Consider the following 17,331-nt stretch of genomic DNA (forward strand, 5'->3'; position numbering starts at 1 on the left):
ATGCAGAAGATTATTGGTCAGGCCAAGCTGCTCTGTCCAGGCTCCAGCTCCAGAAACTTCCTGTGACCCCTGTTGCTTCTGCTTGTGCTTTCTCTAACAGGGCAGGGGCAGGGTAGACATCTCCAGGGGGTAAAGGTCAGAGTTCAGCAAAGTGGGCAAAACTCTGCAGGCTCCTCCCACAGCAGGGAGAGCTGCATCTGGGACCACTTCCTCTTTTCTCACTCTGAAAATAGGACCTACCCTGCAGGGCAGTCTGAAGAGATGGGCACAGATTTCAGGCTGTCCTAGCCCTGCCTCGCCCCCAGGACAGGGAATGTGGAGTGTGCTGGTCAGTTGCCTCCCACTCAGCTTCTGGGGTAACTGAGGACCACCCTGCAGCCTTGCAGGATGGAGCATGCCGGCGGCAATGAGGAGAAGCAGGCTTCAGTGTGCAACCTGGTGGCTGTGTTTGAGAACAGCAGGTACTGGTGTTTGGGGAGGGGTCAAGCCCTTCTATTTGCCTGGTTCTTTGGGTCCTGCCCTGGGTTCTCTCCCAGATGCCTTCAGGACAGGTGACTGGCAGTACCAGAGACTGCTCTTGGGGCCCTGAGCTAGACAGGATGAACAAATAGCATGCATTGGGGGATCCCCAATACACACACACACACACACACACACACACACACACCACTCAAACGAGGACACAGTTAAGTGGCTGCCATTGAGATGGGAGCCAAAGGGCAGGGCACAGATGACATGGGACTGGACAGGGCCAAGCAGGGCCAGGCTCACCCTGCCACCATCTCACAGGCCCTTTCATACGGGCTCACCCTGATGGCCCCAGGGTTCTGTTCCCACCTTTAAAGAAGAGGAGGCAGGGGTGAGGGGTGGGACCAGGTTCTTTACATTTCTGAGCTTTGGGACCTGTGCTGAGGCTTGCGTCTGAAGGGGAAGGACAAAGCCAGGTGAGGGAGGGTGTCCTAGGTGGTCTGTGAGTGTGACATGTGGAACTGCTCTGCAGACCTGGGACTTGGGAGTGTCTTAAGTACCACTCTCTGGAAGCACACCCAGATATAGGTTGGCCTCAGGAGGCTTAGGGGAGACTCTTTGAGAAGCAGAGCCTGAAAGATAGGAGGGAGAGGCTGGACCCTGTTTGTGCTAGGGAGTTCCAGAGCCTGGGTGCACCACAGGGGTTCTAGCTGAGGCACCCAGGCCTCCAGTTGCTAGATGCTGGGTTGAGGCAGGTTTCTCCCCTGGAGGGTAGAGGGCAGCTACCAGAGGGGGGGACTCTGACAATAACCCTCAGCCACCGTGCTCCCAACCCTAGGGAGCCATGAGAACACAGTGCAGTGCCTAGGGGCAGGGACAGACTTCTGCTTATGATAAAAAGTTCCCTCCTCCCACAATGCAAGACCACAGGCTTGGACTGGGCAGGCCTCCATGCTGTGTGCAGGCCACAGAGTCCCACATCATGCCGGCAATACTTTCCCTTCTGAAGCTTTGGCAGCTGACCCTGCCTCTCCAGGGGCTTGGCCAAGCTCATCCTATTCAGCACCCGGGACAGCTCCCCACCACCCCAGCCGTGGGACCACCACACTCAGAGTGCAGGAGGGTGAGTAGGCTCGTAGGGGTGCCAGCCCCTGGGGTACCCAGCTTGCCAGGCAGCACCTCACAGGTGGAGTCACCCTAGACGAGAGCAGGTCACAAGAAGCGTGTTCAGAGTTGAGGGAGTCAGCCTACAGAGCGAGGGGTGCCGTGCAGGCTTCCCTTTGGGGCCCTTGGCACCGAGCTGATCTGAAACTAAAGCCTGGAGAGGAAACAGCCACAGGCCTGGGTGCTTGGAAAATACAGAAGCTGAAACCAAATGCTGAAGAGAAAATCTGAGACTCAGCACACTCCCGACCCGCTCAGCTCCCCCTACCCATGCCTCCCTGGCTGCAGGCCGTGAAGCCAAGGAACTCAGTTTTCAGTGCCTGGAATGGGCCCCGATATTCCTGCTACTACCTCCATTGGGCCCTGTGACCTGGGCAATCACCTCAGTTCTCAAGAGAAAAGGCACCTTCCTGTGGAGGTTTGGACCCCAGCCTGCACAATTTGAACCTCTTCCGAGTTCTCATCCTTCCTGCCTCGGTTTCCACAGCTGCAGCATGGACACAATGATACTCTTTCTCTTTGGGTTTTGGAGGTTTTTTCCAACCTGTCTGGCCTCTATTTCCTAGTCTTTCTCACGGAGATGCCTACCTGGTGTGCTTCCCTGCACACGCCTAGCAGGGAGCACTGCCAGGGCAGGCTTCTTTGGTCTGTAGATCTGGTATATGCAGTGGAATAAAACTGAGGGTCAGACCCATGGGGCAGGGTCCCTGCTCCCCAGGCTGCCTTTATCCCCTGGTAGTGGTGTGAAGGGCATGGGCTCCCCTGAAAAGCCCCAGGTTAGCATCTGGGTCCTTCTGTATTACTCTATGGCTCCCACCTTCCCTTGATCAGGAGGAGTATAGACATTAAAACCGGCGTGAAGTCCAAAGGTGAGGATGACCCTGAAGGTGCCCTGAAAAGCTGTGTGCCAAAGGAGAGGTTCTCTAGACGTGGTTGCATTTGAAACAGGGAAGTATACAGTTCCCCAAAGAATAAAACAGTCCACAATGACTCATTTGAGAACCGCTGCAGTTCCCTCCCAGAAGGGTGTTGGTGGTGCCGGAGACATGGCTCAGTTGCTAGAGTGCTTGCCTAGCATGCACAGAACCCTGGGTTCTGTCCCCCACACCATGTAAACCAGGCACGGTGTCCCATGCCTATCCCAGCTCTAGGGAGGTCAAGGCAAGAGGAACAGGAGTTCAAAGTCACCTTCTGTAGCACCTGCACTATGGGATGGTATGCGAGCCGGGAACTAAGCTGCAGACTTAAAAAAAAAAAACACGCACACAGACAGAGACACTGGTCATCCCTGATACAAGAATGCCCACTTTATTGTGCTCAGGGACAGCTTACATAGGGCTCTGGCCACACCCCAGCTCTCGGGATCTTTCAGCTGCAGACCCACCAGCCTACCATCAGGGTCTCGTGCTTAGAGCAGCTGCAGGCTGCTCAGACCAGAGGAAAACAAGTTGTTTACAGGAAATTCAGGGTCTGGTGGTCCGTGGTCCCCAACAACCTTCCACTATAAAGAGGGCCAAGGCCAGCCTGTGATGCAGGAGATCCTGGCTCAAAAGAGAGGGGGGCAGGAGGGCTGAGGAGAGATGCGGAAGTCTTGGCAAGTTCCCACGCTGTACCAGGTACTTGGGGGCCGTGAATACTAGTGACTTACACCAGTCACCCGGAGAGGATCCTCAAGCATGGTTTGTTCTTAGCAGGACCCTGGGAACAACATCTGAATCCCATAATCTTGATGACCAGCCCCATAGCCCCGAACACCAGCTGCCCCTGTCCCCAGGGCCTTGGGAGGCACCTCCTGCTGAGGAGGCCTTGAAGTCTGAGCTCCGACCAGTCAGCAGGACATATCTGAACTCCCTCAAAAATAAGCTAATAAGTGGGGCTTGGAGGAAATCCTGCCAGCCTGGGGCCGGGTCAGGGCCAGAGGCACAGGTGAGGAGTGGATCTCAGGGCTGCTGGCTCTGGTGGGGGATGGGTAGGAGGGCCCCTCAGCCTTCCATCCCTCTTGCTCTTCCTGCCTCCTCTCCCTCCTCTTCCAGACAGGACCTTAGAATGTAGCCCAGGTTGACCTTAAAGTTACCTTCTCCTGCCTCTACATCCCCAGTGCTGGGATGGCAAGTGTATTCCAATAAGCCCAAGTCCCCCTCTTCCTATAAGGTCTCAAGCCACATTGGTTCGTGGCCCTCCCTTATGACCTAATGTAACCTTGTAGCTCCCTACCCCTGAAGAGCCAGAGACTGGCTCAGCTGGGAAGCCAGGCCCCTTCTGCTCTATGTTTGGAGAACTCCCCAGCAGGCAGCCAGATCTCCTCCACAGTGGCTCCTTTGTCCCTGGCTCCCATGAAAACCCAGATGGAAGCTGCCTAACCTTAAAGCCTCAGCCCACGAACTAGGCACCCCTCTAGGCTGTATCCTAAGAAGGCTAGTCCAGGGCCAGACCTGGTGCACTGTGGGAGGGCAGGGATACCAGAGGGGGTGCTCACTGGGCACAGGCACAGTGTCCTCTGAGGAGTGGCGAGCCAAGTGACGATCCTTCTTCCCCGCTCCCCTCTTAGGAACCTGAGGAGAAGAGGGTTGTGCGGGAGCTTCTGGAGACAGAGCAGGCCTACGTTGCACGCCTGCACCTGCTTGACCAGGCCAGTGGAGACTCCCCAGCACCCTCCATATCAGGGATGCTGACAGCAGCCCAGGGCTTGGCTTTGACTCAACCCACTGACCCTCGGGTGGGGTTGGGCCAGCATCGGAACTGAGACCCTTAGTACCACAGGCACTGCCTTTGTTCCTAACCGGCCTTATACATGGCAGCCCTGCCTGGTTTCCCCAGGTTGCCCTCACCAGACACCCATCCTTTCTTATGGCACTTCAGCCAAGGGAAGCCCAAGGGCCCCAGATGGCACAGATGGAGCTGTTTCCCTTGTTCCCTTGGCTATGTCCTAGAAATTCCTGGCTTGCCTGCCTGTCTGTAAAGTAGCTGGAATCCATTCTCCTCTGGCCATCTCTCCCAGGGCTGTGGCTAGGATGCAAATCTGGCTCTGCTGGAGCTGGGCTCCTCCTGGGCTGGGGGGTGTGGGATGGGATGGTGGTTCCTTCTTAGACAGGGTATGACCTGGTGCCGGTCCCCTGCACAGGTGTTCTTCCAGGAGCTGCTGAGGGAGGCGGGCCGCAGCAAGGCCTTCCCTGAGGACGTGGTACGGCTCATCTTCTCCAACATCTCCTCCATCTATTGCTTTCACGCTCAGTTCTTCCTCCCAGAGCTGCAGCGGCGCGTGGATGACTGGTGAGGTTCCAGGTCTCAGTGCCCCAGCTTGATCAGGGGCCACAGACCCAGGCTAGGGAGCCTGTGAAGCAGTGAGTGTAACGCTGGCCATAACTGTCTCCTAAAGGCCTCTACTCCTTGCACAGCTGAGGAGGAAGGGGGCAATCCTAGACCCTGGGACTTAAGAGGCCATGATGTCATGAGCCCAGGAGCTCAGAGTTTAAGGAGGAGTGGGACCCTCAGGGTGTCACTCTCCCCTGCACCTGCCCCAAGCGTACTAGAAAGGCTTGGGCCAGACTGAGAGCCTCCCCTCCCCCACTCAGGACAGCCACACCCCGCATCGGAGATGTGATCCAGAAACTGGCCCCGTTCCTGAAGATGTACAGCGAGTATGTGAAGAACTTCGAGCGCGCGGCGGAGCTGCTGGCCACCTGGATGGAGAAGTCTCAGCCCTTCCAGGAGGTGGTTACTCGCATCCAGGTGAGGGGCGCAGGGGTGGAGCCTGCACGGCCACCTGGTGGGCCTGCCTCATTTCCCCACTCAGACCTGGGACCCTGCTCTCCGTCCCCTCACTCTCCCGCTCCCTCTCCCCCCTCCCCAAGCTCAGCGAGGCCTCGGGCAGCCTGACCCTGCAACACCACATGCTCGAGCCGGTGCAGAGGATACCGCGGTACGAACTGCTGCTCAAGGAGTATGTGCAGAAGCTGCCAGCGGAGGCGCCAGACCGTGCCGACGCCCAGAGTGAGGACACCATGGGTCCCAGGGAGCTGGGGTGGAAGGCAGGCTGCCATGTGTATACCGAGGACCTACTACAATGATTCTCATGACCTCTGTCATTGCATCAATCACTGGCACGTCATACATGTTATCGACACCACAGCCACAGTTGACAGCCCAGTAAGGCCCCGAGAGGTTAAATGACTTGCCAGGGTCACACAGGCCAGAACGGAGCAGGGCTGGGATTTGAATCTACATCTGTAAGGTGTACCTTCTAGGTCTGGCTTTGCTCAGGGAGTGGAGATGATTGCTGAAGTCATACATCTAACCACACAGCTTCCCGGGGGTCTCGGTGCCCCTCTCCTAGGTGGTTCCTGCCTTCTAGACCCTCACTATGCTGTCCTGCATGGGCAGGGATGTGCTGTGCCTGGTGCTGGTTATGGCAGGTCCCCCAGGCCATATTGCGGCGCCCCAGCCTGCAGGTCTCCAGGAGTAACTGCATCCTTGCTCCCTTGCTAGGAGCGCTGGACATGATCTTCTCAGCCGCGCAGCACTCCAATGCAGCCATTGCAGAGATGGTGAGCAGCCCGTCCTGGCGTGGGTGTGGGGCATTCCCAGATGCATCGATCTCGCCCAGGGTACCTGTCCCACGCTGCCTCCTTGCCTCCGGCTCCCTCCTCCCATCCCCACCAGGCACATTATCAAGAAGCTGGGACCCTGCCCAGCGTAGGCTGAAGGTGTGCCCCATCTCCAGGAGCGGCTGCAGGGCCTATGGGAGGTATATCAGCGCCTGGGCCTGGAGGATGACATGGTGGACCCCTCCAACACCCTGCTCCGAGAGGGCCCCGTCCTGAAGATCTCCTTCCGACGCAGCGACCCGATGGAGCGTTACCTGTTTTTGGTAGGGGCTGCCAGGTTCCGCTGTCAGGTGTGCGCTGGGAAGCAGAAAACCAGAGTCTGAGCCCTGGCTGACTTCTAAAGACAGCACAGCCCGAGGGAATTAGGGCAGTCACCAGGAAGATCTGCCGGACTGACCCTGGAAAAACCAGGGTCTCCGGACATCCAGCTGTAGGGCTACCTTGAGGTCAATAACCCTGTCAGCTCTGAGGCTTTTCCAGCTGCTCTGGTCCCCTAGTGCTCAGAGTGGAGGGACCCTTCAGAGTCCATTGGTGCAATTGGGGGCGAGACAGCTACATTCTCGCTCCTTCCCAGATCACCTGTGCAGACCTGTGCGCCAGCCTAGAGTGTGGCCAGGGGAAGGGGAAAGGTTATGGTCAGATCACCCGAGAGGCCCTGAGCGGCTACCCATACCGCCTGTGTCTCCCCAGTTCAACAACATGCTGCTGTATTGTGTACCCCGCGTCCTCCAAGTGGGCGCCCAGTTCCAGGTGCGGACCCGCATCGACGTGGCTGGCATGAAGGTGAGCCATCCTCCAAAGAGGACCCAGGGTGGGGGACAGTGGGGGGGGGCAGAGCAGGTCCTTGGGGGGAAATGTGAGCAGAGCTCTGCTGTCCGGCCCTTAGGGGGCAGCACAGCTTATCCCAGGGCAATGCACAACCCTGGCTTTCCTTGCTATGGGCACCATTGCTGTCCACATGGCAACGTGTGACCAATGTTCTGAGTGGCAGGTCCGGGCGAGCCTGATGGGCCTGGCGGCCTGATGTGTGTAGGCTCTTCTGTACTGTGTGCTGCTAGGGATGCCCTCCCCTGCTTGGGACGGCCCCCCTGCCTGGGACGGCCCCCCTGCCTGGGATGGCCGGCAAGCAGGCAAGCATTCTGTTGGGTCTTATCCCATGCCTGGAGTCCTGCATTTCCAGGTGACCACAAGGGACCCTGATGCTCCTGCCTATGTGCTGATATTTGAGCAGGATTGGAGAGTAAGGCAGCCCTGGCCGCTGACTGGATGTGTTCTCATCTAGAGTGGAGCTCAGATGAGCGGGGCCAGCCCCACCGCCTCCTCCATCAGACCCTCTCCACAGCCCTCTCCTGCAGCGTGTTTCCTGGATGAGGTGTCTTCTTATCGTCTAAGGACAGTTATAGATAGGGCTGGGGATGTGACTCAATCGATTGAGCACTTGTCTGGTGGATTCCATCCCCTGCGCTGCGCAAGCTAGGTAGAGTGGGCCACCCCTGGAATCCGGCCCTGAGGACCCCAAAGTCGGGTAGTAAACCTTCCCTATAGTACCCAAACCAGAGAGGAAAGCTCAGAGGTACTGAGTCTGGAGCCCAGGATCTCGCCCCCATCCCACCCCATGGAGAGTTCCAGGGGTAGGAACACCTTCTGAGGGTTCATAGTGTCTTCACCTGAGTTGGCTGGAGTCTTTTAAGTGTGTGGCTCCACCTGAGACTTCTAGCCTCCATCCTGAGATGGTCAGAGAGTCTCAGAGGCCAGAGTGTGAGCAGCATGTCTGAGAGGGGCCTTTGGTGAGCAAGATTGAGGGAGGAGGTAGACAGAACTATGGATAAGAGAAAGATATTGGAAGGACGGACTCAGCCTAGAGAGTGTCAGAGGCCGACCGACAAAGGCAAGAAACAGACACCAGGGCCAGTGTGATGGTACATGATTTTGATCTCAGTTTTACGGAAGTCGAGGCAGGCAGATCTCTGTGAGCTTGAATCTAGACGGATCTACATAACGAGACTAAACTGGTCTACAATAGTGAGTTACAGGGCTAGCCAGGGCCTCATAGTGAAACCTTGTCCCTAAAGAAGGGGAGGCCCCATTGGGGCAAAAGCTATACAGACCAAAGGAGATTCACAGCTCGGCATGGGAGTTCACATCTGTAATCTCAGCGCTTGGGAGGCTGAGACAGGAGGATTGCTGCAAATTCAAGGACAGACCGAATTGTGCAGTGAATTTCAGGTCAGCCTGCAGTGTACAGAGAGACCACCTGGAAAAACACAGTTTGTAATGTCTCTCAGTTGGTAGAGAGCTTGCCTAACGTTCCCAGAGCCCTGGATCGGATCCAGGCAACCAGTAGCCCAGATGTGCTGGCCCACACCTGTAATCTCAGCATTTGGCAGGTGCTGGCGGGAGGACCAGGAGTTTCAGCCTTCCTTGGCAACATAGTGAGGTTAATGCCGGCCAAGACCACATGAGAATCCGCCACAGAAATAGAAGGGTGGCTGAGAAGGCCACGTGTCCCTCGTGTGCCTGCTCTTGGCTGCCACCCTCTGGCGCAAGCCTGTGTCTCTTGTCAGTGGCCTCACAGTACCCTCTGCTGGATGTTGCTGGGCACAACGGGTGAAGAGCAGGCTAAAACAAATGGGAACCATTTTCTGACTCAGGTTTGAAGGAATGTGGCTTGAACCACTCTGGTGGTTCTTCCAGTCTATGGTTCTGGTGCCAGGACCACATGGTTCTCACAAGGTGATTGTGCCCATGGTGTGAGCCGGTCCTGTGAAGGAGGAGAGGTCACAGAGGCATGTCTTTTCAGAACCTCAGATCCAACCGAACAGGTGCAGGAGGGCACCCCATCGCAGGGGTGCCATCTGTAGCCAACTGTGGCATAGCATAGCTCGCATATGTCGCGAGAGTTGACCGGCAGATGGCAGTCAAATGCCTTGTTCTAACAAGATCCTGGAGATGAGCCAGTTGGCCAACAGACACCAGGAAAGCCTTCTGAAGCAGGGAGTCCTTTGATGATGGGCACAAAGACCTTGAGTGGGCTAGAGGAGTCCTGAACTGAGCCAGACCCAGAGAAGGCCAAGCAGGCTAAGATGGCCCAGCAGGGCACCAAAGACTGAAGCTGCTAATGAGGACCCCAGAGCATCTCGACCCAAGCAGGGAGTTCCCCAGGGGTCCCCCTTTCCTTCCTGCCCTGGACCCCAAGCTTTGGGCTTCCACCTTCTTTTCTTGGCCTCTCCCCTGACAGGTTACAGAGTCTGCCCAGGCCCCCCCATGCTGTCCCTCAGTGGAGTCACCCTTCTCTCTCCAGCCCGTCTGTCCCCAGCATCGGGTCCAAAGGCCTGAGCTGCAGAAATGCTCGGCCCCATATCACCCAGGCTTTGCCATTTGTCCCTTGTGCACGGTGGCTATGTGCAGTCTCCACCATTCATAGGCCTCCCCTAGGCAGGACACAGGGTCCAGACCACGCCCAGTCCTTCCCAAAGGACAGGCTGAGCAGAGAAGCCTCGCCACTGCGGAGCTGTAGGAAAGCAAGCCCCAGGCTCTAAGCTTGGGTCTGGCTTAGGTTCCCTGGGCCGTTCTCTATGTACACCTGGGGAGGACTGGGTTGGCTGGACTTTGGGGGAGGGGTGAAAGTATTTATCCAACCTCACTCTTGATGGCAGAAACCCAGCGTTCGGTGCCTCATTTTCCCCTTGAAATGCAGTACGGTCTCGGGCAGGTCTCAAGCCTGCTCTGAGCTTCCAGTTCCAGCACCATGTAAATACGGATGAGATCCACTTCCCAGGATCCCTCTGAGAATGACCGAACTTTTTATGATGGAAATATTTAGGCCATGGGAATAGTGCCGTAAGCTTTCACAGACCCGTCTTACTTTGAGGTCCAGTTTCTGTTTCTGGTGACTCTCTGGAACTGTCCCTCCACTTCACACCAGGTCAGCCTCGATGCTGCTGACAAAATCCCTAAGGCTTCAGTTTGTGTAGAGTCAGGTGCCTGTGCGCCAGCCTGGGTTAGGGCTGTTCCTGCATGCAGTGCAGGGTATGAGTGAGGGCTGTTCTTGCCTGCATAAGGCCTGATGCCTGATGCTCCTTCCTCCACTGGCAGGTGCGGGAGCTGATTGACGCTGAGTTCCCACACTCCTTCCTGGTGTCTGGAAAGCAGCGCACGCTGGAGCTGCAGGCCCGGTAGGCACCAGTGGGCAGGGGCTACGGGAGGCTGGCAGACAGGGCAGTTGGGTGCTACCCTCTGCCCTGTTCTTTCCTTCCGCGCAGGTCCAGAGAGGAAATGATTTCCTGGATTCAGGTATGGACAATCCAGGGCTACTTGGGAGGGAGGGGAAGGAGGGTGTATGCGTGCCCCACGCATGAGTGTGCTCAGCTGCCCCCTCTTCCTGTGGAGTTTGAAGTCAGCCCCGAGTTCAAATCCTGCTGTGTCACACTGCCTTGCTGGGCAGTCTGGAGCAGCTCCTGTCATTTCTGAGACTCGGTTTTGACGTGATAATCTGGAGCTAACGCTCTCCTCCATGTGGTTAGAGTCCGGGCCTACCTGAGGTCGGGAAGACACCTGGGGCGGCTCTCACCCTCCACCCTCACCTCCACTCAGGCCTGCCAGACAGCTATTGACCACGTCGAGAAGCGGAGTGAAACCTTCAAGGCTGCTGTCCAGGGACCGCAGGGGGACACACAGGAGCCAAAGGTAATAGGAGCTTCTGTACCCCAAGGCCAAGTCGCAGGAACAGAGAGTGTCCCCTACCAGGACTGACACGAACCACTCCAAGGAAGCCCTTCCACCCGACACCACCCTCAGGTGACCCAGGGCCAGTTTCCTAGTTAGCAAAATCTGTCTCCGAGCCAGGTGTGCTGGGATGCCAGCCCTTGGGAGGGAGAGGCAGGAGGGTCAGAAGTTCTAGGTTGTCCTCTGATATTTTGTGAGTTCAAGGCCAACTCAGGCCACAGGAGGTCCTAACTCAAAAAGAACTTCAAAAATAAAAATAAAATCCTCTGCCTTTAGCTAGGCATGGCATCAGGCCTTTAGTCCGAATTCCATGAGTCTGAGGCCAACCTGGCCTACACAGTGAGTTCCAGGCCAGCCTGAGCTACATAGTGAGACCTGTTTCAAAAACAAAGCCAAAATTTCTGCTCCACCTTGAGTAGAACTGTGTGAGGCCAGGGACGACCCCTGTACAGCCCAGGCCTAACAACCAGAGCTGAGCCTATCAGAGAAGCAGAGAGAGAGGGAGGTGAGTGGACTTTTGGCTCTGAACTCTGGCTCTCCGGGTGACGATCCTGAGTTGTTCGACCTCCCTAGGCCTGTTTCCTCCCCTATACAGTAAGAATATTAGTAGGTAGATTATCTCCGAAGCTGCAAGGCCTCCAAGGGGTGCAAGACGCCTCGATGTGCCCACCCAGCCAGATGCTCTCCTCCCTCAGCCACAGGCAGAGGAGCTGGGCCTCCGAGCGCCTCAGTGGGTCCGAGACAAAATGGTGACCATGTGCATGCGCTGCCAGGATCCCTTCAATGCCCTGATGCGTCGGCGCCACCACTGCCGGGCTTGTGGCTATGTGAGTACGCCTGCGGGGACTGGGGACCCAGCCCAGGACCTGCCTTTGCCCATGCCATTCCTGCCTCAGCGTCAGGCTCCAGCTGGCTCCTGGTCCTGGCCAACTTGAGTGTCCACTGCCCTGGCCTTGCAGTACCCAGTATGGTGGAGCAGTGTGCTACCTCCCTGCTTTCTTGGGATGGGAGGTGGGCTCAGAGGGTGAACTGGCTCCCTGAAGCCTCCTTCAGTGGCTCTCCTGTTCACTGAGAGGGTCACTATTCCCAGGGGAGTATCGACCCACCACCTATCCAGTCCCACCATCTGGCAGGTACCCCAATCTCATTTTCTCTCTCCCATCCTCTTATGTGCCGCCAACTCCACCTTCTTGTGCAGGCCTCAGTTTCCCCACCTGACCTAAAATAAAATTTTAGAACCTGGGAGAGGGGAAAAAGGAGGATCTGGGGTTCATAGCCAGCCTGAGCTATAGAGAAAGACCCAGTCTTAAGTCTTTAAAAAACAACACTATGGCCAGGCGGTGGTGGCACACGCCTTTAATCCCAGCAGAGGCAGGCAGATCTCTGGGAGTCGAGGCCAGCCTGGTCTACAGAGTGAGTTTAGGACAGACAGGGCTACACAGAGAAGCCCTGTCTCAAATAAATAAATAAACAAATAAATACGTATTGAAAGATTATAGGAAACAAAATTTTCAATAAAGGCAAGAGAGAGCTGGCTCACTACTTAAGAGCACTGGCAGAGGACTCGGGCTCCAGGGGATCCAACACCCTCTCCTGGCCTCCACAAGCACCCATACGCCTGTGGCATACCCTCACACAGACACCTATATGCACATAAATAGAAACAAATATTTAAATTTCTCAATAAAAGCCTAATATCCACCCAAGGCACGCAGGCCCTGGGAGTCCCCATCCTGACTCCTGGGTGTCTGGGGCTCATGATGTCCTCTTTAGGGAGCCAGTGAGTCACTCTTTCGATTCGTGCTCGGCTGCCAGTTTCTGTCTCCCCTTTGTGCCTCGGGCACCCTGTGAGGGCGGGGTACACAGTGACTCCCTGAGAGTGGCCACACCCAGCATGCCTGGGGCACCCCAGTGTTCCTCAGAGTCACACAGCACCCAGAGTTTCTCTTCACACCTCCCTACTCAGCCTTACCTAGTATCGCTGAATATCTTACGCACCACCACCCTTAGGGGTGAGCTGGGGTGGCTGGACTCCCCAGAATACTCCTGCCAGGTCTTCCTGCCCCTCCATTCTATAGCATGACAGACTCCAGCAAGATGACAGACTTCCTGTTTTTTGTTTGTGCTTTTGAGTCCAGACTAGCCTTGAGCGTTTCTTCCCCTCCTGTTCCTGTACTCAGTCATCGGCTGCCGCCATAAAATAGACAGAACCTGCAAGAAAGATTTTTCTTGCAAATGTAAAGTGGCCTTGAACATCTTTAACCTCCTGCCTCAGCACAAACGCTGGGATTACAGGTGTGCAGGTGTGCGCTAAATCACCATCACCCGCTTTCTGTGATCCCGGGTATTTACCCTGGGCTTTGTGCGTGCATTCTCCCAACTGAACTACATCCCTGGCTTTAAACTGTGGGCCTGTGAGGACGCCGAGGGCGCCTGCGCTGCCAGTTAGCTGTGTGGCGTAACCAAGGCACTTTCTCCTCTGAGTCACCCTGCCCTTGTGTCAGGGGAGGACAGAGTCCCGCCTTGCTGGGGCCAGCTTGCCCTGCCGAGCCCTCCAGGACCCAGCTCCAGGAAAGAGATTCATGGAGGGGCGTGGTTAGTTGCGCAGAACCCTGGGCCTTCTGCCTGGGCTCCGGGGGCCATGTTTTCTCACCCCCTACCTCCCGCTGCCCCCATCCTCAGGTGGTCTGTGCCAAGTGCTCCGACTACCGCGCAGAGTTGAAATATGACGGCAACAGGCCCAACCGCGTCTGCCTGGCCTGCTACACTTTTCTCACCGGAAACGTGCTCCCTGACAGCAAGGAGGACAAGAGGAGAGGCATCTTGGAGGTGAGGGCTGGCAGCATCCGCCCCACTCATCCCTTCCCGGAAGATTCTGTCCTAGGTTCTGAGAAACAAGCCACCATGTCCCGCCTTTCCTCATCCTTCTACACACAGGCAGCCCCGTCTCCTCCAGTCCAGCCAGCCTGGGCCTGACAGCAGCCAGAAGTGGCGATGGACTGTTGGCTACTAACCAATCTCTTCTGCCCCTCTGTGTCCCCATCCAATAACAGTGCGGCCCATCTGTTCCAGTTCACGGTCCTAGGCCACCCCGCAGCTCTGCACAGTAGAGCGAGGAATATGTGTGGTGGATTGGGGTGCCCAGGCTCCAGTCAGGCCGACTGCAGGCAGTGTCCTCACTAGAAGGGGCCTCAGAAAACCAATCCAGAGAGGTGACCTGCTTGACATCCTACAGCTCTTTCTGACCTCTGTGATCTGTGTGCACCTTCAAAGTGTCCCAGGACCACTCCCCATCCCGTGAGCCCTCTGTAGATTCATCTTTGACTCCCAAGTGCAGTGTTAAAACCCAGATGCTAGCTGGCTCCCCTATCTCCCCCGTGACGGCCAGAGAGGTGTATCCCGCAGTCCCTTGGGAAAGAAGGAAAAGCTGGCCTATTTGAGCCAAGACTGATTCCGACAGGCAAGTTAGCGCCTTCTCACAGACTGCAGCCCCTTCCTGCCCCATTATCCCCTCAGATCAGCCCCTGACTAGGCAAAAGGCCTGCTTCTGGAGTCTCATGCCTGGCAAACCCCAACTCTGTCCCCTGAGCAGCTCGGGATGACATCCCTGGCTCTGGCACCTACCCCTGTAAGCACGCACACACACACACACACACACACACACACACACACGTATACATACACCTCGTCTCTCCTGCGGTTCTGTCTGTTGTTGGGTCAGCATAAGCCAGCCATATGGTGGGGTGTCTTCACGCTCCAGAGACAAATGATGTCTTCATTCCTTGTAGTAACGTGCAGAGATTAATTAGGGCTAGTGAATGTCGGGAGTGCGGACATCTGCCTATTCCCCCAGAATCTAGGGGTGAAGGGAAGAGGATCAGAGGTTCAAGGCTATCTCCTGATACATACCAACTTTTAGGTTAGCCTGGGCTATGTGAGCCTCTGTCCTCAGACAGAAAAAGTGGCAATGATCGTGAAGTTCCCTGGCATGTCTGGTCCCTGACACCTTGAGAGCACTCTGTCACCTGACTGTCCTCTCTGCTTTCAGAAAGACTCCCTGGCAGGGCCTGACCAGAGCCTGGTGTGCAGCTTCCTGCATCTCATGGGGGACAAGTGGGGCAGGAGCGGCCCCCGGGGCTGGTGTGTGATCCCCCGAGATGACCCCCTAGTGCTGTATGTCTATGCAGCCCCTCAGGTACGCCATGCCTGTCCCACCTAGGCCGCCTCATTCTCATGGGGTAGGGAGAGGGGGGCTTAGGGTACTATTTGCCCTATGGGGCCATGGTATTCTCAAGTTAGAGTTTACCTTCTCTGTCTTCTGACAGCCCCCCCCCCCAGCTCCATCAGGGGGCTTCTGCGTGAGCAGGGGTGTGGGGCTGTCGGGAGCATCAGGGCTGAAGCAGGGTACACGGCTTTCTTCTCCACCAGGACATGAAGGCTCACACCTCCATTCCCCTGCTGGGCTATCAGGTGACGGCGGGACCCCAGGGGGACCCTCGGGTTTTCCAGCTGCAACAGTCAGGTCAGCTGTACACCTTCAAAGCCGAGTCTGAAGAGCTGCAGGGCCGCTGGGTGAGGGCTATCAAGCGCGCGGCCAGTGGCTGGACCCCTGAGGGACCTGACGAGGAAGACATGTCTGACTGAACCACGGCTGATGTTTCTTAAGAACCTTGCCCATGACAGCCTTCCCCGGGCTGACCCCACTGCCCTGTCACTCCACGCAAAGTTAGGTTACTCTGACCCATTCTGTCATCCTCGTCCAGATAGATGTTCACCCCGACTCCGTATCCAGTAGCTGCAGGTCCTTTACTTCAGGAAGACACAACCAGTGTCTCAGCTGGCTGGGGACAGGAGTGTCCCTGAGCCGTGAGATCTTCATTGCTGAAACAGGGAAGCGTGACCAGTGTTGTAGCTTAGCGGGTAGAGTGCCTGCCTAGCACATACGAAGCCCTGAATTGGGTCCTCAGCATGACACACACTGGCCATGGTGACACATGTCTGTGATCCCAGCAATTGCGTAGGTAGAAGAAGGAATACCAAAAGCTCAAGGTTGCCCTTGGCTGCATAGCGAGTTACAATCCAGCCTGGACAACATGAAACCTTGCAAGCACAACACACACACAAATCAAAATAAGCCAGGTGGTGGTAAACTGGGCGGTTGTAGCACACAACTTTAACCTCAGTACTGGGGAGGCAGAGACAGGCAGTTCTCTGAGTTTGAGGCCAATGTGGTCTACAGAGTGAGTTCTAGGACAGGCAGAGCTACACAGAGAAACCCTGTCTGGGAAAAAAAAATCAAAGTATGAGAAGTCCCAGGTACCCAGTACCCATGACTGTTGGCACCCTTGTGAGTGTCTCAGCCCAGGCTGTGAAGTAATCACCTAGGAAGGTTTGGAATGGTTGTGGAAAATAGACACCAACTGACTCTGAAATTAAACATTCTCCATGTTTACTAGCAAGGCTTTTTATTTGCTTGGTCTGGGAAGAGGGGGGTAAGGGAACTTGGGTTGCTTCCACTGGAGGACAGTGTGCGCTGGGCTGCATGGCTGGGGAGGAAGCAAAGATACTCGGGGTACCTGCCAAAGCCAGTGGGACCAAGCTCACAGCAGTAAGCCTACCGTGGGGCCTCTGCGAGTGAGTATGCATGTGTGCGTGCGTGCGTGCGTGTGTGTGTGTGTGTGTGTGTGTGTGTGTGTGTGTGTGTGTGTGCGCGTGTGCGTGTTTTGAGTCAGGGTCTTACTGTGTAGCTCTGTAGCCCCGACTGGCCTGAAACTGACAATGTAGACTAGGCTGGCTTCACAGAGAAGCCTCTGCCTCCAGAGTGCTGGGATTACAGGCACACACCACCAATGCCCTGGATGTTTCATCTGGACTCTCTGAATCATGAGCTGAGACTCCCGTTTTCCAGATGAGGACATCCACGCAGGGAGAATGACTAATTGCCTCCGGGTCATACAGGTATGAGAGCAAGTCATTAGCTCAGCGAAAAGAAGGCAGAGAAAGGAGGGAAGAGGAGAGTGGGGGAGATAGGGGTGAAATGGGCACCTCTGTCTGGCCCCACCCCTTCTAGCACCAAAAAAAAAAAAAAAAAAAAAAAAGAGTGGGGATGCTTGGAGAAAGAAAGATGGCTCTGCAGGTAAAAGCACTTGCCACCAAGCCTGACCGCGAGAACCCACAAAATGGAAGATAAAAACTGACTCTCTGCCCTCTACATGTGTGCCAGGCATGCTCATATGACCCCACCCTCAGCGAGCAAATAAATGTGGAAAAGTATGTTTTTAGCCTAGCAATCCTTCTGGTGCTGGGTAGTAGAGGAGGGCTTTTAAAAGTCCCGAGCCCTCGCTGGCATCATCCCTGTGAGGACCAGCCT

General features: G+C 56.0%; 1 protein-coding gene across 2 annotated transcripts; it reads left to right on the forward strand.

The window, feature by feature from the left end:
• The first annotated feature begins 221 nt into the window (after positions 1-221).
• Fgd2 (FYVE, RhoGEF and PH domain containing 2) lies at positions 222-16,400 on the forward strand. 2 transcript variants are annotated; one of them, XM_050143507.1, is made up of 16 exons: positions 222-461; positions 3,324-3,558; positions 4,181-4,261; positions 4,754-4,902; positions 5,205-5,361; positions 5,484-5,622; positions 6,118-6,176; positions 6,353-6,499; positions 6,927-7,019; positions 10,332-10,411; positions 10,499-10,529; positions 10,830-10,922; positions 11,657-11,788; positions 13,644-13,790; positions 15,010-15,156; positions 15,390-16,400. In XM_050143507.1, the coding sequence occupies exons 1-16, from the start codon at positions 388-390 to the stop codon at positions 15,603-15,605; spliced, it is 1,980 nt and encodes a 659-aa protein (XP_049999464.1). In that variant the 5' UTR covers positions 222-387; the 3' UTR covers positions 15,606-16,400. The 2 variants fall into 2 exon arrangements, with proteins under 2 accessions (XP_049999464.1, XP_049999474.1); XM_050143517.1 differs by having other exon boundaries at positions 3,327-3,558.
• The last annotated feature ends 931 nt before the right edge of the window (positions 16,401-17,331 follow it).

Source organism: Alexandromys fortis, unplaced genomic scaffold, assembly GCF_014885135.2.
Source record: "Alexandromys fortis isolate MF-2015 unplaced genomic scaffold, M_Fortis_MF-2015_v1.1 scaffold_9, whole genome shotgun sequence".
Taxonomy (NCBI): Eukaryota; Metazoa; Chordata; class Mammalia; order Rodentia; family Cricetidae; genus Alexandromys; species Alexandromys fortis.